The 25986-nt window shown below is 40.0% G+C and overlaps 1 protein-coding gene across 1 annotated transcript in view; it reads right to left on the reverse strand.

Annotated features, from left to right (window-relative positions):
• iqca1 (IQ motif containing with AAA domain 1) overlaps positions 1 to 25986 on the reverse strand; it is a 152847-nt gene that overhangs the window by 64516 nt on the left and 62345 nt on the right. Inside the window, exons 9-10 of the mRNA XM_048598862.1 lie at positions 21400 to 21475; positions 8512 to 8618 (exon numbers count right to left, since the gene is read on the reverse strand). Coding sequence (XP_048454819.1) covers positions 8512 to 8618; positions 21400 to 21475 — 183 coding nt within the window. The remainder of the gene's footprint in view (positions 1 to 8511; positions 8619 to 21399; positions 21476 to 25986) is intronic.

Consider the following 25986-nt stretch of genomic DNA (forward strand, 5'->3'; position numbering starts at 1 on the left):
AGAGGTCCTCATGAAACGGTGCAGACAGCAAGTTTGAAAAGAAGGGCTTTTAGTGCGGAAGGGGTGGGCCTGCACATAAATGTGTACAATCGCAGTAGTTCCATGTACAGAAATGTGTGAATAACATTGGGAGGACATTCACTGGGGGTGTGGCAGAGGCAGATTCAATCATGACTTCCGAAAACAAACTGAATAAGCACCTGAAGAGAGAAATTTGCACTGCTAAGTAAAAGGTCAGATCAAATAGGACCAGCTGAATCACTTTGACAGAAAGCCAATTAAAACACCAAATGACTTCCTTGTGTCCTATGACCATTCCACAAATCTACTGTTAAGACTGTAAGGCAAAACAGGCATTCCTTGCCGGGCTGAATTTGCGAGGGATGTGAGTGAAGGCAGGGAAAATGTGTCCACCTTGTGCAGAACAATGTTTTGGAGACTGTTAATAGTTTCCTTGGAAGAAAACAAGTCAGAAAATAGAAAACATCTAGGTACATAAAAATGTACTTTATGTTTAAAATGTTTATGAAAATTTCAATACAGTAATGAAGTCTTGCACTGTTGATTTTGCCCTCTAATGCCCTGCTCTCATACAAACAGATGAATTAGGAGCAGAAGTCGGCTATTTAGCCTATCAACCTTGCTCTGCCAGTCAGTAAGATCATGGCTTATCTGTTTTTGTTCTGAATTCCACATCCCTATTTACCCCCAGTAATCACTGATTACCTTGCCCTACAAGAACACCTAATTACTCCTGCCTTAAAAACAATTAATGATCTCGTTTCCACTGCCTTTTGAGACAGACTTCCAAAATTGCACAAATCTCAGAGAGAAAAAAAAATGACTTAATAGACTCAGGAGTAATCAATCAGTGCTTCCAAATCCCAGAATCACATTTCATGTTCAATACTATGTTCAGAGTTTTACGAGCACAGGCTGATTCACAATGGTCAGTATTCTGCCTGTTGCAAACAGGTGAAGTGATATACTGTTTGCTATGATCAAACAGTCATGAGGACATACCCTGGCATCAAACCAGCAATGAAATTGTTCCGTAAAGATAAATAATGTGTCCAAATATTGTGTTCTTTCAATTAAACAAAAATTTGGGGGACAGCTATTCCCTGGTGCATTACCCATGGCAATACATCCATTAATCAACTTGCCTTTTTAAATTGAAAAACAAGTTGGGGAACAACTATTCCCTGATACATTCTCTATGGCAAAGCCTCAACCAATAAAAGTCCTTTTTCTCATTCCATATAAATTGGTGCCCCTTTAAAATGTTGTATTCTTGCATCTATCTCAATTAGTGCAAGATGAAATACTTCAAAAGCATACCTCAATAACATATCTCTCAACGCTGATTTTAGATGACTGAATATGACTTTTACAAAGTATACAAAACCATTTGCTTGGTACAAATTAACTAATGATTGAAAATAGGTTTATCTCCCAAAATATGCATTATTAACAATCCACAATTTGAGAGTTAAATTACAGAACACGACTTTTAAAAAAATATACAAAACCATTTTTTCATTCTATTGGGGTGCAGTTATAAAGTCATAGCATAATAAAGTATCAGCAAAAAAAGTCATTCATCATATCTGGCTCATGTCTGGAAGTGCCAGTGGTGACTCATTGATATTCTGGGTGTGCCTCCTAACTTTTTTTGGACAGGGTCAGCTCCTCACAGATTGCAGAAACTAAATTTGTATCGAGTGTGATTTCCAGTTAAAATTCCATGATCTCCAAATTTCGGTTTACTGTGCCAAAAAAAATAAAGAAAGAAAACATTTCAGCTCGCGTATTTTCTCAATAAATACGCGAGTTCTCTTTAAAGTGATAGGGTAAGAATTTGCCACAAAATCATTACTATTCTCAATCTACTCAATTCAACTTGATCCAAGACTAAATTGATAGGATTGATATACCACATGTTTTACACATCCACCCAATTTTTCCATTGATGTCAAAGCAATTTGAAACCTGGTGGGCTGTAAATGGGAAGCAAATCCAAGCCCTTTGGGTAGGTTTGGCTAAAATTACCCCCCTTTGGATCCATATTGTGCTGAAAATATTGATGGGTGTCCTCACACACTGAGGTCAAGTTTTCAGGTCATGACACAGACACTGATATGTTCCATCTGCCACTTAAAAAGAAATCAGCAGATACTGGGGTAAATAAAGATCAGAATCTTAACAGCAGCAACATGTGTAAGCAAACAAAGCTGTAAGATCCAGTTACTTCAAACAACTGCATTAGAACGATGATTTGTGCTTAAAATTTCTTTTTTGAATTAATTAAAACATCTCTAAAACATGGGAAAAAGAATCCTTTATCTTGTTTTTCTTTGCAGACGGCAGCTGAAGGTAAACAAATTAGACTTGAAATTTTACACAGGTTTAGAAGCTGTAATTGGTAAATAAAATCGAAGCTTCTTCCTGTGGGATGTAAGTTTCATTACTTATCAATAGATCCAATTTGACAATCTGTGTTATTAAACAACCATGTCAGGTTTACAAGTTGAGGCCTAACAAATTGTTCTTTTTTACAAATATTTGTGAAAATGACTAAATATTTGTTAGACTATTGAATTTGAGGCTAAATGGGTCAGTGTTGTTAACAGACAATTTTTGTATACGAGTCAGAAAGGAAAGATTTAAGAGTTTTTAAGAACTGGAGTAAAGCTATTGGCACAAGCAGACTATTTCTTTCTCCAGATCATTGTTCAGGAATCATTCATTACTTTCAAAGGAAAATCACAAATTGACTAATTTATTAACTGAGGAAATAATAAGCAAGCTATGACAGTAGGACATTTCTATCTTCATTCAATATTTTCATGAGTATGTTCAAACAGAAATGACTTAAATGCAATCAAAAGCACAATCAGTCTTGCTTTTCTGTCACTTAAGGCAGTTCTATACTTTTAAGTCCTTCGGGCTAAGAACAACTAACACAAAAGGAGAAACTTCATGTCACTTTCTTCGAATAAAATCTTTAAGAAGTAGAACAAGAACATTTTTTATTCTTATATTTTAGGCAAATATTTTCTCATGGCTGGATCACAGAACACATCACCAATAACAATATACAACTAAAGGAATCACAAAACCTTTTGACCACTGAATCTAGCGCAAAACTCTGAGTCCATCAAGCCTTCATAAATCATTGCAAATCATAAATAACAATTTTTCTGAAGAAGGGTCTAGGCCCGAAACATCAGCTTTCCTGCTCCTCTGATGCTGCTTGGCCTGCTGTGTTCATCCAGCTCTACACCTTGCTATCTCATAAATAACAGACTTTTTTTCCCTTTGTTTGTCTTATTAACTTAGTTTTCCTTCTGTATTTCTCTCTGACTTTCCATTTCCTGGATTTCTCTTCCATTCCTCTCGGAGTCTGTACGTATTTCAGCTCCTTCCCTTACATGTTTACCTCCACTCAACCCTGTTTGATCTCACATTGTCCCGTTTCTCTATCTGTCTCTCCCTTCTGTCTGCTCCTTCCTTTATTGAATGCTTCTCTCTTTTACTGATGTGTGCCTCTCTCTGTCATTCATTATAGTGGTGTTTTTCACCTTCTTTTATGTCTGTTTCTTTATTCCCCCTCTGCTTCATCGTAGATACTTTTAATTAACACTTTCAAACATGAAGTGAGGAGCTTAAAGGACAAGCATACAAGGAGAACACTATATTGGTTAGCCCATCGCTCAGCAATCTTTCACTGTCAAGGAGCATGGATGAGTGCCGAGAAGGCACTGGGAATACCCAACTGCTTCAGATGGAAAGCCTCATGGATTCATTACATCAAAGATCACAGAAGGAAGTTAGTTGTGCTTCGTATAATCGTCACACACCAGGCTATTTGATAAGATAAAATCCCATGGTGTTGAGGTAGTATATTAGCATGGATCAAGGACTGGCTAACTGGTAGAAGATACAGTCAGGATAAGGAGGACATTTTCAGGATGGCAACTTGTAACTAGTGGTGTGCCACAGGGATCGGTGCTGCAGCCACAATTATTTACAACATATATTAGTCACTCAGAACATGAATGCTGTTGCACTGAAGCTCAGTTTGTGGAAGGATAGCACAAAGAGTCCGCAGAGAGATATAGACAGGTTAGTGAATGGGCGAAAGCTTGGCAGATGGAATATAATGTGGGGGCATATGAAGTTATGCATTTTGGCAGGAATATAGGAACTGAATAAAAACAAAGTTGCTGGAGAAGCTCAGCAGGTTTGGCAGCATCTGTGGAGGAGAAAACAGAGTTAACGTTTTGGGTCCGGTGACCCTTCCTCAGAACTGATGGTGGCTGGGAAAACGTCAGTTCATATGCAGAAAATAGGGAGGTGGGTGGGGTAGGGAGTAAATGATAAGATAGAGCCTCCTCCCTCCCCAGTATCCAAGGGCCCAAACATACCTTCCAGGTGAAGCAACACTTCACCTGCACTTCCAAGAATCTAGTCTACTGCATTCGCTGCTCACAATGTGGTCTTCCCTACATTGGGGAAATGAAGCGTAGACTTGGCGACCACTTCGCAGAACATCTACGTTCTGCTTGCAAAAAAGACCTTGAACTACCTGTTGCCTGCCACTTCAATGCACCACCCTGCTCCCTGGCCAACATCTCTGTCTCCGGCTTGCTACAGTGTTCCAGTGAAGCCCAACGCAAGCTGGAGGAACAACACCTCATTTTCCGCTTGGGGACCCTACAGCCCTCCAGACTCAATACTGAGTTCAATAATTTTAGGGCCTAAACTCTCCCATGTCCCATACCCCCACCCCACACCCCAGGCCTTGTTACCACATAGCCTGCCACTACACACCCCCTGTTGTTAGTCACTAACAGTCCCCACTAACAACTATTCACCCTCCCAGCCTGATCATTAGCAACTCCTTTGTCTGTCCAACTGTCTTTCTCTCTCTTTGGCCTCTATCCTATTGTTTACTCCCTACCCCACCCACCTCCCTATTTTCAGGTTTTAAACTGACGTTTTCCCAGCCACCATCAGTTCTGAGGAAGGGTCACCGGACCCGAAACGTTAACTCTGTTTTCTCCTTCACAGATGCTGCCAGACCTACTGAGCTTTTCCAACAACTTTGTTTTTGTTCCTGATTTACAGCAACCGCACTTCTTTTGGTTTTTATATAGGAACTGAATATTATCTAACTGGAGAAAGTCTGCAGGAAGCTACAGAACAGAAGGGTTTAGGAGCCTTTACCATGAATCACTGAAAGCTAGCATTCAAGTTCAGTACGTAACAGAGAAGGCAAGTGGAATGTTGGCCTTTATTTCAAAGGAAATGGAGTATAAAATTAGGGAGATTTTCCTAAAACTATACAAGGCACTATTCAGACCACTGAAGGAGAAGTCGAGGCCCGAAACGTCAACCTTCCTGCTCCTCTGATGCTGCTTGGCCTGCTGTGTTCATCCAGCTCTATACCTTGTCACTATTCAGACTACAACTAGTTTTGGGTCCCTTATCTAAGGAACAATATACTGGCATTGGAGGCAATTGAGAGAAGGTTCACTAGGTTAATACCAGGACAATAGGAGAGGTTGAGTAGATAGGGCCTATTCAGTGGAATGTAGAAAAATGAGAGGCGGCCTTATTGAAACAATAAGATTCTTAGAGGACTCGACAGGGTAGATGCAGAAAGATTAATTTCCCTTGTGGGAGAGTCTAGAACTGGAAGGGACATAATCTCAAACTAAGGGGTCACACAGAGATGAGGAAGAATTTCTTCTCTCAGAGGGTTGTGAATCCGTGGAATTCTTTATTACAGAGGGCTGTTGAGCTTGGGTCATTAAGTATTTTCAAGGTAAGGGAATCAAGTGTTATGCAGAAAAGGCAGGAAACTGAGCAAGACTAATGTCACTATAAAAAGGGCATTGAATCATCAAGTGGACATCTCCATAAACAGCACATCCTTCCCCTCCTTGAATGATCAGGTGGTGTATGACCACACCAAGGAGTCCCCGCACAGCACCCTGGAAGCTGCCAGGATTCATATAATACTGAGGATTTTAGGAGAAGAGTCCAATGGAACATTTGAAAGAGATAAGAGGGGAACTGAATGACTCTTGTAAAGACCACATCTTGCTAATTTTCTTTACTTTTGGATTGCGGACCAAAATGGGAAAAGGAAACTGATTTAAACCAAATAGAGTGGGGAAGGAGGTACTGCAGCTTTAAAATAAGTTAATTGAACTCATTGTGAATTGCAATAATGCTGTTGCCCTGTTGAAGCAGTTGGGGAGGATTGCTGAATTAATTGGTGCTCATGGTGTGTGTTCAGGGCAGCTTTGCCAAGAGTCAGGCTGCTGACTGGTTTTTCAATCAGGACCAGTTGTATGGGCCAGGAATACTCCACGTGACAACAACTCTCTGATTAGCTCCTGGGCAGATGGACAGCCTGTATGTGACCTATACAGCAGCAAAAAGATTCCAGAATATAAAAAAAAGACAGTGTCCTTTCTCTTTTTGCAGGGTGGTAACAAAGAATTGGAAGGTAGCTAGCGATTCTCACTCACCATTTGCCTGTAAGATGCTGTCTGTAATCAGTGACTGAGAGATTGGACATTTAATGTGCCAACTGCCTTGTACCTTCAAGAACTGAGTGGACTTGGAACACAGAAGATAGAAGATCAGAAAGACACAGAAGAAGCAAAAGGGCATCTTATACAATTCTGTGTGCTGACAGTTTTTAAACTGTATTCCCCAAATATTTCTTTCTCAACCAATAACACTTATCTTTTATTTGTCTATCTCTGTCTATATTTCTGAGCAGGGATTTAAGAAGAATTGGAGTTTAAGTTAGGAAGTTATAAGTTGGTAATTGATATTTTGTTTGCCTGTAATTAAAATGTATTTAACTGAAATGAATAGTAGTCTGTTTTTAAGTCCAGAACCCCGGTCAAAGTTTTCTGTTAACCCGAGTTCATCACACAGGCATGTTGAGAACTTTGAGGAATTTGATGAAACATTTCACTTGTGTGATCATCCTGTTAATACTGGGGCTTTATTATCAGCACGCTTTCCCAACCCATAATTGTTGGACAACAGAATCTGTGCTTCTTGTGGCCTCTCAATGGCCTTTGGACTGAGGTTGCTGTCTGCTTTTACAGGCCAAGATGTGAACATTTGTTAATTGGGCTCACAGCAGAAAGCAGCGCTCTCTCTCAGTCAGTAAGAAACAAATCTTAAAGCAAAACTAGCTAAAAGCTCTCACAGTGAAGTAGTTTGAAAGCCTGAAAAAGATTCAAACATTGGGGCCAAACTGTTTCCCATCTGAATCTGAAATTTGATCTGAAGATCTGTTACCGTCAGGAATTTGATCTTGCAAACAGCAAATCTAAAGAACTATGTGAAGTTAACCCATTCTACCTTCTGAACTCACACCTTTAATCCAAAAGGATCTTTCTACTTTTTTGGCCAATTTTTTTTCAAACCTGTAATATCTCTGCAGAGTGTGCTGCATTGTCTTGTCTGTGTCATGTGGGATTAACAGGAAATAGCTGAATTCTGAATAGTGGTCTAGTTCTTCTCATTATTTTTTTGTTTTGCCACTTCTTGAAAGAATAAATCATGCTTATAATCAGTTATTTTCAGTTTATTAGAGAAACCTAATGGACATTTTTTTAACACTGTATATTATACTAAAGAAAGACAAATTGCACAATTTGGGTAATTTGCTAAAACATTTTAGTACCTCATAGAGTAATGGAACTTGATTGCCAATGCATTCCTCCTTTCAGAGTCATAACAGAACCTTGTGAAGTTTTTCCAGTATTAACTTTGTAGAACGTGTTCCTTATTTACGACATGAATACAATGAATAGTATTAACTGTGTATTCCTCTGGAAAATGTATGGTAGAGTATGCTTCCAATGTCAGCTACCATTTGGATAACTATTACAGGTGACGTCTCCTCTGAAATGTGTGACTATTTCCTGCCTCATGGCAGGAATTCCTTACAGGTTTTCCTTTCGTATCTACAATGAGAAGCATTCCCCTGCCTAAGGCCCATCCTTCTGTGTGCATTGCTTCTCGGGTCAGCAGGCCTGACTCCAACATGAGCCTACCACCAACGGTCAGAAACTCCAGCGGTGTCTCCTGAGTTGGGTTCGGGAGTCAGGAAATTTCTTGACTGATTTGGGAGGGGAAAAAAGCCATGCCAGGATTGGAAAAAAAACATGAAGGAATATAAAGTGAATGAAGAGCCAGTGAATGAGTGTCACCACAAGCTGGAGATTCTAAAAACTGGGCTGTAGGAGGAAGAGGTGATTGGTGGAGGTTGAGTGCTGAACAGCCTAATGGGAAAGAATGAGTTAGAGTGAAAAACAATATAATTGATCTTGATTTTATATTACTGATTTACAGAGGAGGAAATTCTAAGGCCATCCATCAACTTTTCCAAGAGTTTGTTGTGATTGTGACATTGAGTACCACTGCGACAAAGCGAGATTAGTTATTTTTTTCGGACTACATCTTTGATACCTGCACCCTCATCTCCTCCTCCACCTCTTTGCGTTTCTCTTCCTTGATGAGTTCAGCTACGTACTTCTGGGAGGGGTTTGAATCCTCATTTCGGTTCTTCCATATCGCTGCAGCACAAGAAGAGGAAAAGAAATTGAGACTTTATTGACAAAGCAGATGGTCAATATTTTAACAAATGCTACCAATGGCTCCCATTTGTTTCTCCCCGAGGCAGAAACAGGAAGTGAGATGAAAAAAAAGAGGCCCCATTTTCTGTTATTGCGTATTGTGCAGCGAGTTAGATCGAGCATTCACTGGAGCATTGTAGACAGAAGGTGAAGAAGACTCTGTTTTTAGGAGATCTGGATTCACCACAGAGAGAGAAGAAAAATATCAAAGGCCAATCACTTGGCCTATTCTAGCATCACCTGTCTGGAAATTGACAAACCAACAAAGTTGGCAGTTGTTTTGCAGTAAGTTCCCTATTTGGTTAGATATAAGCAGTCACACGGAGATACAGCACAAAAACAGACCCTTCAGTCCTACCAATCCATTCCAAACATAATCCCAAACTAAAATAGTCCCACCTGCCTGCTCCTAGCCCATTTCCCTTCAAACCTTTCCTATTCATGTACTTATCTAAGTGTCTATCCTTCATATCAATTGATACAATGGAATCCAGATTTAGTCTACCTGAAAGATAGGAATCATAAGATAATAATTTGAAAAGGAGAGTCGCAATATCATCACAGGACATATGGAGAGCCACTCGATTCAAATAAAATCAAATACTGTGGATATTGGTAATCTGATACAAATACACAGAATGCTGAAGAAACTCAGTAGGTCTGGCTGCATCTATGCAGAAAATCCAGAGATAATGTTTCAAGACCGGTCTGACTCCTCTTCAGTTAAGAAGAAATGTTAACTCCACAGATGCTGCCACGCTTGCTGAGTTTCTCCAGGATTCTCTGTTTTTGAGCCAGCATTCACAGCTAGCCATAGTCCGTTTTTAAAATGGGTATAGTCAATATTTTTAAAAAGTATACATAAGTGTCAAAAAAGTGAAAAAGAACCTAAAATGCAATTAGAATCTTGGTGGGAGTACTGGAAGTGACATTCTGTTTTTCTCCAGATATTTGGAAAACAACATGCGGAAACAAGTTGGATTAACCCCTTAGTAATTAGGACGTGTGCCAGCCACTTACAATGTCATGAGGGTTCTTTCACATTCTTATTATGGTCCTCTCCCACTTTCCTCTGAATGAAAGACAGGATACCAGTTGCAACAGCATTTAGGCAATTTTTGGAAACAGAAATCCTTGACGTATGAGATTTTACTGGCACGTTTCTTTTCTCAGGCAAACCTAAATTAAAACCACCCATCAATTAACACTGTCAAGTGACTGAAAGGAGTAACTTATGCCAAAAAAGTAGTGTATCTAGCACAAAACCTTGGGGAGCACCCCCACTATCTTCCAGTATGAAGAATATCCATACTTTTCCTCTTTTCTATTCTTCAGTCAATTTTTCTGTCCACATTGATACCGAAACTCAAAATCCAAAACTTAGTTTTGCTAACCAGCATCTTATGTGGTATTCTTACGAATTATTTCCACAACAATTGTCAAACAATTCCACAAAACCCAAGGGTTATCTGTGAAGCTTAAATCTGGTATTCCTTCTCTTCAGGAAGTTACCAGATTGCAAGATCAATAATCTTATAGAGGTAGATGATTAGAAGCAGTTCCTGACTTTATGCACGCTTCTCTAATGAGCATGGCTCCATTTGTGTAGCTACAGAATTGTCACCGCTCAGAAGTCGGCTGTTCACCCGACTGTGTCTGTGTCAGCTCTTTGAATAAGCAATCCACTTTGAGTCTTTCTCCTGCCTTCTCCATGCAACTTTACACATGCTTCATTTTTACATAGTAATCCAATTCCCATCTGAATGCCTTGGTTGAACCTAACTCCATCACTCCCTCAGGCACTGCATTCTCGATTTAAATCTCTCACGGTCGGAAATGTTTCTTCTCATGGGTCTCTTGCTTCTTCTTCCATTTGCCTTAAATCTGCTCTCTCTCATTTTCCATCCTTCCAAAAGTAAGATTCTTTGTTACCCAAACTACTCTGTCTAGATCTCTATCGATTTTTGAACACTTGTCCCAAACGTCCTCTCAAAATCTCACTAAAGGTACTCAATATTTCAGGTGTAATTTGCACATATTTTTATATTTTAAGTTTTCTTCTTTACTTGCATTGAACGTATTGCGTGTAATACTCAAGCCCTTGCAAGAAACCTGTAACCACACTTCAGCTAATGCTGCTCTTGAGGCGCTGAAGCACACTCTGAACTCCTTTCCACAGTGCCAGCAGTGGGAACTGGATAAAACTCTTGCCTCAGAGTTTTAGAAAATGGAATACAAATCTAGAGTGCCAGTACAATGTAGCACTGAGGGAGCTCTGCACTGTCAGATGTGCTGCCCTTTGATTGAGGCGTTAACCTGAGGCCCTGTCGACTTTCTCAGATCAGCATAAAAGATTCCACAGCATCTTTCAAAGAACAGCAAGGGAGTTGACTCTGGTATTCTGTCAAATATTTGTCACAGTGCCTAAAAAACGTTTCCAGTCATTATTAATTGCTGTTTGAGGGATCTTATTGTGTGTAAATCAGTTGTCTTTTTTTATGGTATAACTGTTAATACATTTCAAAAGTGATTAACTGTTTGGAGACATCTGCTATTTATAAAAAAACTGATGTACAATCATGAGTTTTTGTTTTGCCATCTGTTGTCGCCCTGAGATTCTGCACAAGTCGTCTTTTTAAGGCAAGGTTGAAACTGTGTTTTGCTTATGTAAGCATCTCATTTGTAAACACGTTCTCCGATTTCATTTCACTATCTTTGGGTCAACACATTGGCTTACTTATGCTGCTTTGCATGGGAAAGCTTTTCAATGTTCTGGTTGTCCAGTTATAAAAAGGATATTATTAAACTGGAAATGATTCAGGAGAGATTTACCCAGATGTTGCCAGGTATGGAAGGTTTGAGTTATAAAGAAAGGCTAGTTAGGCTGGGACTTTTTTCATTGGAGCATAGGAGGTTGAGAGGTGACCTTATAGCTGTTTATAAAATCATGAGGGGTATTGACAGGATTAATGGTAGGTGTCTTTTCCCTCGGATGTGGGATTTCAATACTAGGGAGGCACATTTTTAAGGTGAGAGGAGACAGATTTAAAAAAGGCATGACGGGCAATATTTTTTACACAGAGTGGTTTGCGTGTGGAATGAACTTCCTGAGGAAGTGGTGGATGTGGGCACAATTACAACGTTTAAAAGAATTTGGATAATTGCATGAATAGGAAAGGTTTGGAGGGACATGGGCCAGGAGCAGGCAGGTGGGACTAGTTTAGTTCGGGATTATGTTCCGCATGGACTGGTTGGACCAAAGGGTCTGTTTCCGTGCTGTATAACTCTATGGCTCTATGAAAAGGATATTATCATGGACTTTGACAAAGCTGAATCTGAAGTACAGAATGCTTTAAGATAACTGGATGGACTGCAGCATTCAAATAGAAGATATTATAAAATAACATTTTAATGAATGAGCGAATTTAGTTGTATCTCTCAACTGGCCTGACTCATGAGCTCTACAAAGATGTCTGTGAAACATAAGCTTCTGTTATAACAATATTCAGTATCCTTGTTGCGCCTTCCTCCCCCTCATCAACTTGTGACTTGCTGTTGATTTCCTGCAAATTGTCACTGGGGAAGTTGGCCTCTCTGACATAAGGAAGTTTGATGTTATCCCACTAGTACTCTAAATGTGTGGAATCAAATAGAGGTGAAAGGCACACATGTTTGCTTTGCAAAACAAAGCAGTAAAAAACGTCTCAGCATGGAGTACTTTCCATTTGAAAGGATGGGTGTAACCATGGCATTAGCTGTATATCAGAACATAGAGTTATAAATGCATTTAATGAGACCAAGAGGCACACTGTGTCCAAAGCATCTTGCTGTAAAGCAATCCAATCAATCCCATTTCCACCTTCAATCCACTGGATCCTGCAAGTTTACTTCTCTCAAGTGTGCATTCAATGATGACAGGGTATAGGATTATGTAAAGTATAAACGTAGATATTAGAAACAGGACTAGGCCATTCAGCCCTACAAGCCTGTTTCACCATTCAATACGATCATGACTAATTCTCCATCTCAGTGCCATATTCCCACTTGGTGGTCCCAAGCCGCTCTTGGTGATGGGCATTGAAGTTCTCCATGCAGAATAAACATTCAGTACCTTTATACAGTCGTTGCTTCCTCCATATGGTGTTCAAAATGAATGAAGACTGAGGAGAACCGATTCATATGCCAGGTAGACGAACAGTGGGGAATGGAAGCTAAGTCATGGTGAGTAGATTTCCTTTCCCATGTTTGACCTGATGCCAAGAGACTTCATCAGGTCCAGAGTTCATGCTAAGGACTCCCAAGCCAACTTCCTCCCACTTGTGTACCACTGCACCACCATCTCTGGTGGATCTGTCTTTGGGTGGGACAGGACCCAGAGAAAGGGCTGATAGTGTCTGGGACACATTTATACTCAAGGACTCAAGCCTTATTGAAAATATCAAGCTGTAGCTCACCTAGGCCTTGGGATAACTGTTCCAATTTTGACACATTCCCAGAGACGTCAGTAAGGAAACTTTGCAGGGTTGAAAGGGCTTTGCGTGCCTCTGTCGTTTCCACTACCTTGGCTGAAGTCAGGTGGTCAGTCCAGTTCCATTCCTTTTATCAGACCTTAGTGGTTAGACACAACTGAGTGGCTTGTTATGCCAGTTCAGAGTTAACAACATTATGGTGAATCGGAAATCATATGTAGGCTACATCCGGTGAGGATGGCAGATTATATTAGCAATAAAAATACAAGTGACTAAGTTCATGATCTGCTAGCAATTCACCTTGATATACAAGTTTGGTTACTGAATTCAGCTAACCAAACTTGAAGAGTGAAACAGAGTCCATTTTCATCAGATCTGTACCAATTTCTTTGTTGTAATTTGTAAAAGTGAATTATCTTTTCTAAAACATTCATACTGTTTCTCAAAAAAAAGGTATATGCGATGAGTGAGTGAGTGATTCAGGGAGATATTTAGGAATAGACTTTCGAGGTGAACATGTGAATAATTAAGTTTCTTTATTTAAACACACAAAAGCTTGCTGCTGTATTGTCAAATTGATCTCACACTCAGGCTTTAAGAGACAGAAGTCGCTGCTTATTATCTGTAATATGAAAAGGAAGAGATTTCAGTTCTCTCGTCTCTGTCCATAATGAAATCAACATCATGTATTAAAATAGTGCCAATTCAAACACTACACATGCACTTATTATCTCTGGGACAGTAGGACAAGAATTTAGCATGCAATTCTGAATCACAAGTTCCTATATAGCTTGTGTTTGATATTAAGGTGAGATAAAAAGCACATAATCGGTAGATAAATGATGCTGGAGTGAAATTCTGACACCACCATTATTTTTTTCCAAGCATTTCACAGAAGACTTGTGCAAACTCAGCTGTTTCTGTAGTTTTAAGTGGAACTATGTTCCAGATAGAAGGGCTGACATTTGATAGTAGGGACAGATTACTTTGCCTGGCTACATGCATAAAACATCATGAAGTCATTAAAAAAAGACTGCAGATGTTGAAGATCCAAAACAAAAAAAAGTGTGGAGAAACTCAGTAGGGATGGCAACATCTGTTGAGAGAAAACAGAAATAACATTAAGTCCAGTAACCCTTCTTCCATGCAAACACAAGAGACAGATCTGTCCTGTTAATTCCTCCCTTCTTACTATCCATGGATCCAAATCTCCTTCCAAATGAAACTATGATTTACTTGCAGTATTTATGTGGTGTCCTTTACACTGGGGAGACTAAACATAGCCTGCATTATTGCTTTGTGGAGTATCTTAATGCAGAGCGCAAGCATGAGCCTGCCTCAATTTTGTTTAACGTTGGCTGCTTGTTGGATTTTTCCGATGGTTCCTTTCTTTATTGCTACATTTAACATTCAGATGTCTGCTATCTGGTCATTCATACCTCTTCTGGAAAGATCGCTTGTTACTTCACCGTGCTTATCACCCTTTGGGTTTTGTACCATGAAACCTTTTGTCACATAATTTCTTCCATTTTCCACCCTATCACAGGCTCTCCTTTTTGGTATTTTTGCAGCCTCCCCCTTTTTAACTTTCTCAAAAATCAATTAAATTTCTTAACTTTCCTCACTTCTGTTGAAGACCATCAACTCAGATGGTTAATTCTGTTTCTTTCCACAATTATTGCATAACCTGCCAAGTATTTCCAGCATTTTCTGTTTTTAATTGGACAAAAAGAGTTTTGCAGAGATTTCAAGTTCCCATCGATGCAGATAACTCTGACTGCCCACATATTGTCTTACATACATTTTATGTGAAGTCTACCATTTTCATCAACCTAAAGGAAGTTGGTTCCCTTAATGTACAGCTGGTTTGCAGCCTTAGGTAGCTCATCATCTAGATAAATAAAACAAAAAAAAACAAAGAACTGCGAATGCTAGAGATCCGAAACAAAAGCAGAAAATGGTGTAAAAACTCAAGGTCTGGCAGCATCTGTGGGAAGAAAGCAGATTTAATGTTTCAAGTCCGATGACTCTTCATCAGATGCTTCAATTTCTCCAGCAATTCCTGCTTTTATTTCATATCATGTATATAGACTAACTGCTGGGTTCCTGACTCCAGTCTGGATCCACACACATGCATGTTCAGCCTATTTGCATGGCTATATCGTTATAAGGAATATTATGGAGCACACTATCAGCACACTGAAGCAAAGCTTCCCTTTCAACACAAGTGGAGTACTGCAGTTCTCAGCAGAGTGAATATCAAGATTTGTAGTGATATTCTACATGTACTGCAAAACTTGGCCAGCAAAGGGTAAATAGCCCTTAAAAACACATTTCAGACAAGAAGCTGATAAGCAGGGGGAAGGGATAAAAGTAGAGTGGAAGAAGCGAAACAGAGAGTGGAAAGGATGGAGAAAGGGAAGCTACAGCCTTTCTGCCCAGCTTTTTTGTGATCAGATTATTCACAAGCAATACTATGTGCCAAAGCTAAATTATCCTATTCATCACAAGTTCATATCTTCCCTCTGTCACACTGTCCTCTCTGTGACAACACAAACATAGTACTCAGCAGAAAATGCATTTTCCAATACACTTTTAATGAATTCAATCAGAACGCAGGGAAATTTTTATAAATGTTAGTTTCGGCAACATCAGTGGTAAGAATGATAATAGAATCCTTACTGGCAGAAAGAATGGAAGAACTTCAAAAAAGGAAACATATAATAACGGACAGTCCCTTTAAAAGGGAAATTCTTGATCTGCCAAACCTTTTGAAATTTTTGAGAAAACAGCAAGAAAAGGAGACAATCTTAATGCAGGACTGGGTAGTTATAATTTATCTGGACTGTCAAAAGTCCATAACAGACAAGTGAATAAGGTTAGAGAATGTGCAGTCAAGAGACAAGTGGCAGCTAGATTCAAAACAGAAAACAGAATGGCTGGGCATTCAGGATAACAGAGGCAGGAAGTGCTGCTTGATAAAGGATCAATGCTGGAATCACTGTTATTGAGATCTAATGATTTAGAATTTGCAATCAAAATACATTAATTCTGAATGTATAGATGGCACAAAATTGGAAGGGACAGTCAAAGCTCAGAAGGATTTCAACACATTAAACAAGGAACTTTAACTCACAGAAATGGGCAAACATTGACAAATTAAATGCAATACAGACAAACATGAGGTGGTACACTTTGGCAGAAAGAATAGGAAGGCCATTTATTACTTACAAGATACAAATCTAGGTGGGTAGAGGTGGAAGGGGAGTTTTGATATCAAATACTTCAATCAACTCACCTGGCACAGATTATTATATAGTCACAAAAGCAACAAACTAAGCACCAAACCTTACTTCTAAAGAGGAGAATTTTTTTAAAAAAGCAAGTTATGCTAAACTTGTATCAAATAATGGTTAGACTACACTTACACCATATAATAAGAAAGTATATTCAGGCACTAGAGAGGATGCAGAGAAGATTTACAAGGATGGTACCAGAAATGCTTGGGTACATATAAAAATTTCTGATATCCATCATCTACTCCATGATGACGTGCAACCTGCAATCCTCACCAATGGAATTATCAGAAACAGTAACTCAGTGAAGACTGCGGTCAATCAAGGTTGTGGCTTTGCACCATCTTATGGACTTTCCTTGTTGCAATATTGTACCTCATCTCCAGTACATTACCCACAGGTGTAAAGTTAATCCACAAAACAAACAGAAAACTATTCAACCACCTTCCACCCAGAAGCAAAACCATTTCAACCTCAGACACAGAGCTTCAGTATACAGATGGACTTTATGTATGCCTTCAGTCAGAAACTGAGTATCATGTCATTGTTGACTCCTTCTCTGAAGCACGAGAGAAGATGGACCTTTAACTGAACAACTGGAAAACTCCTTCTTCATACCAACTCCCCCAGCAAATACCTTCCCCTATTGATTATGATCAATAGCAAGGCCCTGGAAAACCTGGACCCTTTCAATGCTTTTGCAGCCTCCTCTCAGCAAAGACAGATGTAGATGATAAAATATTATTGTTGTTTCAAATGTACCAGTCAGAATCTGACTGATTGAGAAAAAAATAATTTTTGAGGAAGAGGATCTCAAAACCAAGGCTAAGGTAATTGTTTACCAGGTACCTACAGAAGGCACGAGGGAAATGCTACCAGATCTGTACCTTTACAAATCTTTCTATCCGCTGGCAAAAAAGAAGATCCAATGGCAGCACTCTCTCCCAAGCCAGTTTGCATAGCCTGAAAGAATATTAATCATTTGAACTAGGGTCAAGTTTTAGGACATGTCATCCACGTGATTGAGACACTTTGTTAGTGATATGCAGGGGTGAAGTTGAAGTATTGGAGGCAGTGCACAACCTTCCAAATAGGCCTTCTTCAAGCCTTTCATTGACCAGCCAGACACCTCCATGTGGCGGAGTTTTCCTGTTACACATTGATCTTATCAACTGTTCCAGAACCCATTGAACTGGAGTAGAAGCAAGTGACCTTCAATCCCAAGGGATTGCCTACAGGACACACATATGTATCAAGAAATGTTGAACAGATTGGGCATTTTTATTCATGAGAAAAGAAGACTGAGGAGTGGCTTAATTGAGGTCTTAAATTATAGAATTATAATTTTGATAGAGTTTACCAGACTCTAGAGACACACAGTAAAGGTACAGATCTAATAGAGGCATGTGTCAGGTAGCAAATTGCAGGCTTGACAGCTGTCAATCACAGAAGCACAGAAAATAGGAGCAGGAGCAGGCCAGTAGGCTTTTGCTCCACCATTCAATATTATCATGGCTGATCATCCAACTCAGTACCCTGTTCCCACTTTCTCCATGTACTCTTTAGCCCTGAGAACTACATCTAACTTCGTCTTAAAAACATTCAATGTTTTGGCCTCAATCATTTTCTATGGCAGAGAATTCCACAGGCTCGCCACTCTCAGGGTGAAGAAAATTCTCCTCAACTCAGTCCTAAATAGCTTACCTCACATCTTTAGACTGTGACCCTTGGTCTGGACACCCCGGTCATCGGAAAAAATCCTTCCTGCATTTACCCTGTCTAGTGCTGTTAGAATTTTATAGGTTTCTGTGAGATCCCACCCCCTCCTCCACAAATCGTTCTTCTTAAAGGGATGGCAGTCATTGTAGCATCCTCTTAATTAACCACCATTGGTAAAAGGCTCATCATTCTCCCACACTCATTCATGTTGGCTCAGACCTGCATTTGGTCCTGGCAACAGAATCCATTGGAGTGTCAGTAAAACTTTGTGCAATATTTCCACTTGCAACTAGAGACCATTAATGTAGGATAGTCAATAAGAAATCCAATTGGAATTCAGGAGAAAATTGTCACCCAAAGACTCATAAGAATTTGGAATTTTCTCCACAAAGAGTATTGAAGAGAATGATATTGATTCATTTGAAGGGAAACCAGTCAAGTATATGAGGAAGTATTGCCCTCTGGGAACAATGTTGGTGCTGCTGATATGACACCCATACAAGTTCTTAAATCAAGCAGGAAAACAGATACAGGTGAGTAATAGTGGGAGGGAAGGGAGTCACCAGCAAAGGCTGGGGATTGTTCAGTATTAAATGTCCAGCTAAGGGCATCAAATTGGCAGGGACAACATTTATTGGCACCATGTCACCATTCTGACACCTGATTAAATACCCCGGTCACCGAACTCACTAATACAGGAGAGGGCACATGTTTCCTTGCCTCACTTCACAGCACCTCTTATAGCAATACCTCCTTTCTATTTGGGTGACAAACATGCTGATCAACACATTTCAGCAATTCTTCCCCCTTTAATCGAACATTAGTCCAATCGATATTTGGGTAATTAAGGTTCTTCAGTCTCAACACTCTTATAGTCCTTGCATCTTTCTGTAATTTCACTGCAGATCAGTCCATCTATCACACTCTCATTATTTGGAGGTTTACAGAACTCTCCAAGTTGCTTACATTTCAACGCTAACCAAGTGGACTCCAGTGTTTGCCACTCAAGGACATTCCCTCTTGCCACACCGCGATATCTTCCTTGTCAATGTTGTTGTCTACCACTTTTTTTCCTTCACTATCTATCTTAAAATGTTACACTCCTTGTACATTAAGCATGCAATCCTCACCATTATTAAGTAATGATTGTATTGTTCTCACCATATCACAGTTCCGCATTGCCAATTGTGTTTGTAGTTCACCAATCTTGTTCACTACACCTTGTGCACTTACATGTATGCATTTTAATCCTGTCCTTGCACTTCTTACAGCCTTGTTTTACCTGCTCCTATCTCATGTGGTACAACCTTCTTCTCTACTACAGTCCAACCTTCTCACATTATGCACTTTATTCCATTTTTCTAAAGGTAGTTTTATCTGCTGGTGTCTAAGTTCCTGCTGGTATAGTTTAAACTTTCATTGACTACACATGTGAATCCCCGTAACAGCTTTGATGCAGATCCCTTTTGAATTGGTTTCTTCTATCCCAAAGCTGGTTCCAATACCCAAAGTATCAGAAGCAGAGGGTACATGTGGACATCCTTCCCATCCAGCACCAGTTATAGATCATAGAACTCCTACAGTGTGGAAAGAGCCCATTGATCTGCACCAACCCTCGGAGAAGTATCCCACCCAGACCTAGCACTCCATCCTATTCCCGTAACTGTACATTATACCATGGTTAACCCAACTTGCCTACACACCCCTGGACACTATGAGCAATTCAGCATGGCCAATCCACCTAACCTGCACATCTTTGGACTGTGGGAGGAAACCAGAGCACCCGAAGGAAACCCATACAGACACAGGGAGAATGTGCAAACTCCACACAGGCAGTTACCCAAATCTGGAAACCAAGCCAGGTCCCTGGCACCATGAGGCCACCATGCCGCTCTAATATTTGAGACAGAGAGGTACAGTTGAGGCCCTTAGGTGGACAAATAATGCTGAAGACTCCCCCTTGCTCTCCAACCCTTCCTTGTGATTCCACTCCCAATGCGATCACCTTTTTATAAACTGTTAACCCACCATTACTTACCTATGCTAAATCTTTCACAGCCTGTGTGCATTGATGGCTAGGTCAGTACTTGTTTCCCAGCCCTAATCAGCACCGGGGTAATCAAAAGATTATTGCCGTTGAGATCCCACTTTTTAAGCTTTCTCACTGGAAGTGACCTTTGGAACTCAATAATGGCTCTCTCTATATCAATGATATTTGTGTACCACAACTTCTTGAACAATCCCGCCCTCCCCAGCAGAATATTCTACATGTTTTCTATGATATCCTCCTCCCTGGCAACAGGGATGCAACATGGTGGTTCAGTGGTTAGTGCTGCTGCCTCACAGCACCAGGGACCAGGGTTTGCTTTCACCCTCGAACGACTGCCTGTGTGGAGTTTGCACATTCTCCCTGTGTCTGCATGGGTTTCCTCTGGGTCCTCCAGTTTCCTCCCATAGTCCAAAGATGCTCAGGTTAGGTGGATTGGCCATGAGTAATACAGGGTTACAGGGCTGGGGATGGGTCTAGGTGGGATGCTCTTCAGAGGGTCAGTGTGGACTTGATGGACTGTATGGCTTGCCTCGAAACTGTAGTGTTTCTATGATTCTGTGAACACATCATTCAGAACTCACAATGATAGTGACAGAATTGCCTGTCTGTCACCCTCAATAATCTCCCATGAAAACTGTATTTCTACATTTTGCTGTTCTCTCCTCCAAAGGCCCTTGGGCATTAGTGCTATGGTACTCCTTCAGGCTATCATCACTGTTAGCAGCCTTTAATGCTGAGTGCCTGTTGAATAGTGGTATACACAATGAAGACTTCTGTACCACCAGCCATTAACTACTTCTCTGGATAGCCATCCATCTTGTATTGTGATCCCTCACTACCTCTGGGATGACAATCTCCTGCAGTATACAATGCAGGAAACTCTCTTCCTTCCTGATGCTTAGGAAAGCCGGACTTGAATTTGGAGCAGCAAGTGAGATTTCCTACACGTATAGTCGCACAAGATGGGTGAAGATCCCACGTTGCAAGTGACAAGTCTCAGGTGCCCATTCGTGGTGCAATAAACAACTGTGTTCCCAGCTGGAACCATACTTAAACTATTAATTTTAATAACATCCTTGTTTTTGTTCCATTTTTCAAAAATCCATCTCATTATATTGCTGTCCAAGACATATTAATGACTGCACTGACATACTTAAATGTGACTATCAAATCATCACATTTCCCACCTTCAAATGTGTTTTGACCTTCTTCAACCGTAGGGAGGAAATGACTCTCTGCTATTTTCCAACCGTCCTCTTCTTCCTATATGAAAGAAAAACATAATTACGCGTTGTTAAATTTTGCCAGGGTCACTTCGTACAAGTCAAGGCTTATTTTACATTTTTGATTTTTGATTTCTCCTTGGAAATTCTAAAGTAAGCTGTGTCTTTTATTGTTTTGTTTTTGAAATGGTTCACCACAAAGCTGAAATTGCAATGTTGTAAGATTTCAAAAGGAACGTGGAACCAGACTCAATGCGCTGATTGTTCGACAGCTTCTAATAAAATTCCCCAAATTTTTGTAAGACTGAGTGCAAAGTAAAAAAAAACTGTAAAAGGAGAAAATTTAACTTAACAAACTGAAGAACAAAATTCAAACACTTTACACAGCTGCTTGCTTGAAACAGACTTTTATTCTGAAAGTGCAGAACTTCCTTTGTTTTCAGATTCTTAAGCAAAAAAGTGCAATCTAACAGAACAGTGAATGTGTTTACCAGAGATTTAATCTCCCATTTGCTATACCAGGACTAAACCATTATACTATATGACTTACATATATTATTTTGCTGAGGTTTGCGATGCAACTAGGATAGCACCAGAGTCCTGATTTAGATTGTCCACTTTCTGAACTCAGCAACTACGATTTTCACTAGGGGAGAGGCAATTGTAGTTTTCACATCCATGGTTTGTACAGCACCAGTCAAAGTGTATCTTTCTTCAGTCAGATACATGTTCCATCAGTACAATATACAAAATATCATGCATAGATTTTAGACATTTGAGCAAAAAGATCTAAAGCAGCAAGAATTATTTGGAGAGTCAGGGTAATCTTTTGGATAGGTCCAAGTATCTCTTTGGGACAGTTCCAGGTACCCTATGGGAGAGATTATATGTTCTTTGGGATTGTTAACAGTAGACACGATTGTACATCAAAAAGGCAAATAGACTCATTAGAAGCTGTCAAGACATTTAAATCCTCAGGTTACATTTTTTTTTAAGAAATCTGTTGTGACTGCTTTCAATTTCTACAGACAGTTGTTGTAATAAGCCTGAGAGTTATTATGATAGGTTTTTAAATCAGTAAAGCAGACATCCTTTTGTTATCACCCTAGAGGCTGGAAGTTCACTGTTTAATTGTTCTTATCACAGTGATAGGCCTTTTATAAAGCATGCTTCTGAACGCACAGCTTGGTTGCTTCCTTGGTATGGTTCATCCCCGAATTAAATTTAGAACATCTGGGCATTTGCTACTGTGTCAGCTTAGAGACATTGCAAATATTCCGTCTTGAGCAAAGAAGAAGGATCATCCAGAGAGAAGAGGTCTGTAACAGCAGAAGATAAATTATTAGCAGACTCCAGGTAGTCAGGGCTGGAAGAAGTCCTGAGATGCTTAGAAGCTGGAGAATAAAACTCTAGCAATAAAAGGCTATGGGCATATAAAAGAGGAAAAGAAATCCTACAAACCTGCCAAAGGCTTGAGTTTAGGCATAACATGTTAATAAATAAGTAAGGTAAGCAATCAATTTGTTGTGCAGGAAAGGCTATTGCTGAGATAAAGTGGAAGAACTCTTTTTTTCTACTATTTGTAATGATACCATTCCAATAGCTCTCATTTGTATAATTTAGTTCATGCCTTTTTTAAAAATTTTATGTAATAATCTTTTATGATTTTGTTTGTTAAAAGTACATGAACATATCGACAAAAGACTAGTCTACATAGTAAACAAACATAAGAATAAAGCTTTGGTCTATCAAGCCAGTTTCCACACTGGAATCTGACTGCCATTGTTACCATCAGCTGGGGTCAGAACAATATGCAACTATAGCTTCCACGATATGCATACGTCGCATGTGTGCATGGACATATCAGAATCAATCATGTGGCCACCGAATAAGCCTTATAGTTTAGTTTCTGTTTGCTGTAATGACCTGAAAGCAGTTAGCCCAGTGAACAACTGCAGAATAAAGATATCACTGCTGCCATAATACCTGGCAATGATCTACATGATTCATTTACCGATGGTCACATACAAGCTGGATTTTTTTTAGTTCCAATATGGAGCAATGATGACATTTGACAGCCACAAAGTAATGCATGTGCAATCTTGGCAAAGTTGTCTGATGGCGAGACAGAAAGAAATGCAGTTAGCTTTAATGTGTCAAGGGCTTCAACACTCTCACTCATGTAACAGTCAATGATAACCTGTGACACAATACAAATATTCCCAGCTGCCAGATACAAAAAGGTTCATTAGCATATTCAATCTATACAAGGCACCAAACACAAGTAGATCTGAAGCAGAGAGCCTGGATAAAAATTAACCAGGAATTTGTGGTTGATGGTCACTTTAAAGAGTGCTGATGGGATCCTTCTTGTTGCTGCTGATGTGTTTATCTATTCTCGATTAGCAACAATGTGAGCAGGAGCACTGAGTTGAGTTGGTCTCAAATCAACATCACAAGCTGCTTGAGGTCATGAGCTTCCCACTTTACATACCTTGCTATTCATAGCATGCAAAAGCCATCGCCAATATGTCATCAGATATGATCCATCCCAAATGTTTAAGCACACACTGCAGATACAATTTTGAAGTTTGACAACACGTCCAATGTACAAAAGCACAGGTACAGACGATCCCAATTTCTTCCCATTGCTAAAAGCCAGCTGTATATTCACTGGGCTACATTTTTTTCCCCCAGACTTCGGTCTCTTTCAACACAAGCAACCACATTCACACACGGACAATTCCACCGCGCAATGAAGGTGAGTAGTGTTATTAAAGCACTGAAATATTCATACATTAAAGCATATCAATTTTATTCATATTATCATGTCTCTATCAGTTTAAATTTGTTTCAAAGGGGCTAACTCCTAGCAAGACAGTGGCTACCTGGGAAATTAAATAGGTTGATTAACCAAGATTGCAGCTTGAAAAAGGACGGGCCATATGTGACCTGACTTTACAGAGTGCTGTACTCCTTATCCTGAATAAAAAGGTCAGTCCAGAAGCCACCCACTGCAAAGGTGCCTATCCAAAATTGTTTTATGCTCAGCAGGGCATTTATTGGAGAGGACCACTCACTGTGGAGAGTGACTGGCCAATCTGATTGGCCGGTAATTCTGAAGTCCAAGCACAGCTTGGTTTGAGTGGGGCTGATTGGTGGGTCCACAGTCAGGACCCAAAGAAATGTGATCCAAACTGAAGGCCAGTGCGCGTGAGGGGAGAGCTTGGACGACTGGCCCCGTCAAGGGGTATGAAGGACATAAAGGTAGGGGCAGGTCTGAGAGTTTGTTGGGGAGGTAGTATATGACCTTGAAAGTGTTTGATTACATTAGGCAGTCAATTTGGAAACAAAAAATCTATTACATTTCAGTTAACTCTGCTGACCATGCCATGGTGTGATAAATACCACCACTACTTCCCTCACTCCACCCAAGCTGTTGGGGACAACCACAATAATCAGAAAGGTCATCCTGCCAAAAGTATAAATGAGTAATATAAACAGAACATACATTTTTAAAATAATGCAGCCCAGTCAATGTTTTTGGTTCCAGTGTCGTTTCTAGATCAGTCAAATATATATTAGCAGAACTATTAACAAATATGTTGTATGTTTCTTATACATAATCCACAACCTAGCATTCCTCCACAACCTTAGAACCCTTATGGCAAACTAACAGTAGCAGAATGCAAGTGCCTGTGTGGAAATTCTACGCCCTGCTGTCTGTGAAATGAGATCAGATAACAATTTTATGGAAAAATGCAGCATAGTTCCCTCAACACAGCCACAACGAAAAAAAAAATGACCTAGCAATGGAATGCAGATGTATGCTGACCCACAATGGCAAAACGTAATGGCTGTAACCTATCAGACTCAGTTAACTAACGAGGGGAAAAGCACCGAACAGAATTCAACTACTTTCTCAAAGAGAGATGCAATTGCCCAGCTCCTCCTTACTGATTGCATAGGTACATCAGTGGAGTATGAGGAACAGACTATCTGCCTAGTCACTCATTTAGATGTTGCATTGCACATGAAGATCACCAGGAGGGGAAAGAGAGCTAAACATCATAAAAAGTTCCTGCTGGTGGCACTGTTGTGTTTGTCAGATGCTTTTAAGGCAAAGTGGCAGGGTTGTTTTGGCTAAAATCTTGCTGCGTTATTCATGAGTAAGGTACTTCATTTACTCCTGACCTTGAATTTTTTTTTGCTGAAACTGATAGTGGCACAGCAAAAGTACCAAGGCATCTGGCATCTTGGAAAAATGACAAAACCTACTGTCTCAGAGATAGTAGGAGCTGCAGATGCTGGAGAATCTGAGATAACAAGGTGTAGAGATAGATGAACACAGCAGGCCAAGCCGTATTAGAGGAGCAGGAAGGCTGACGTTTCGGGTCTGGACCCTTCTTCAGAAATGGGGGAAGGGAAGGGGGTTCTGAAATAAATAGGGAGAGAGGGGGAGGCGGATAGAAGATGGATAGAGGAGAAGATAGGTGGAGAGGAGACAGACAGGTCAAAGAGGCGGGGATGGAGCCAGTAAAGGTGAGTGTA

This window comes from Rhincodon typus, chromosome 7 (assembly GCF_021869965.1).
Source record: "Rhincodon typus isolate 14 chromosome 7, sRhiTyp1.1, whole genome shotgun sequence".
Taxonomy (NCBI): Eukaryota; Metazoa; Chordata; class Chondrichthyes; order Orectolobiformes; family Rhincodontidae; genus Rhincodon; species Rhincodon typus.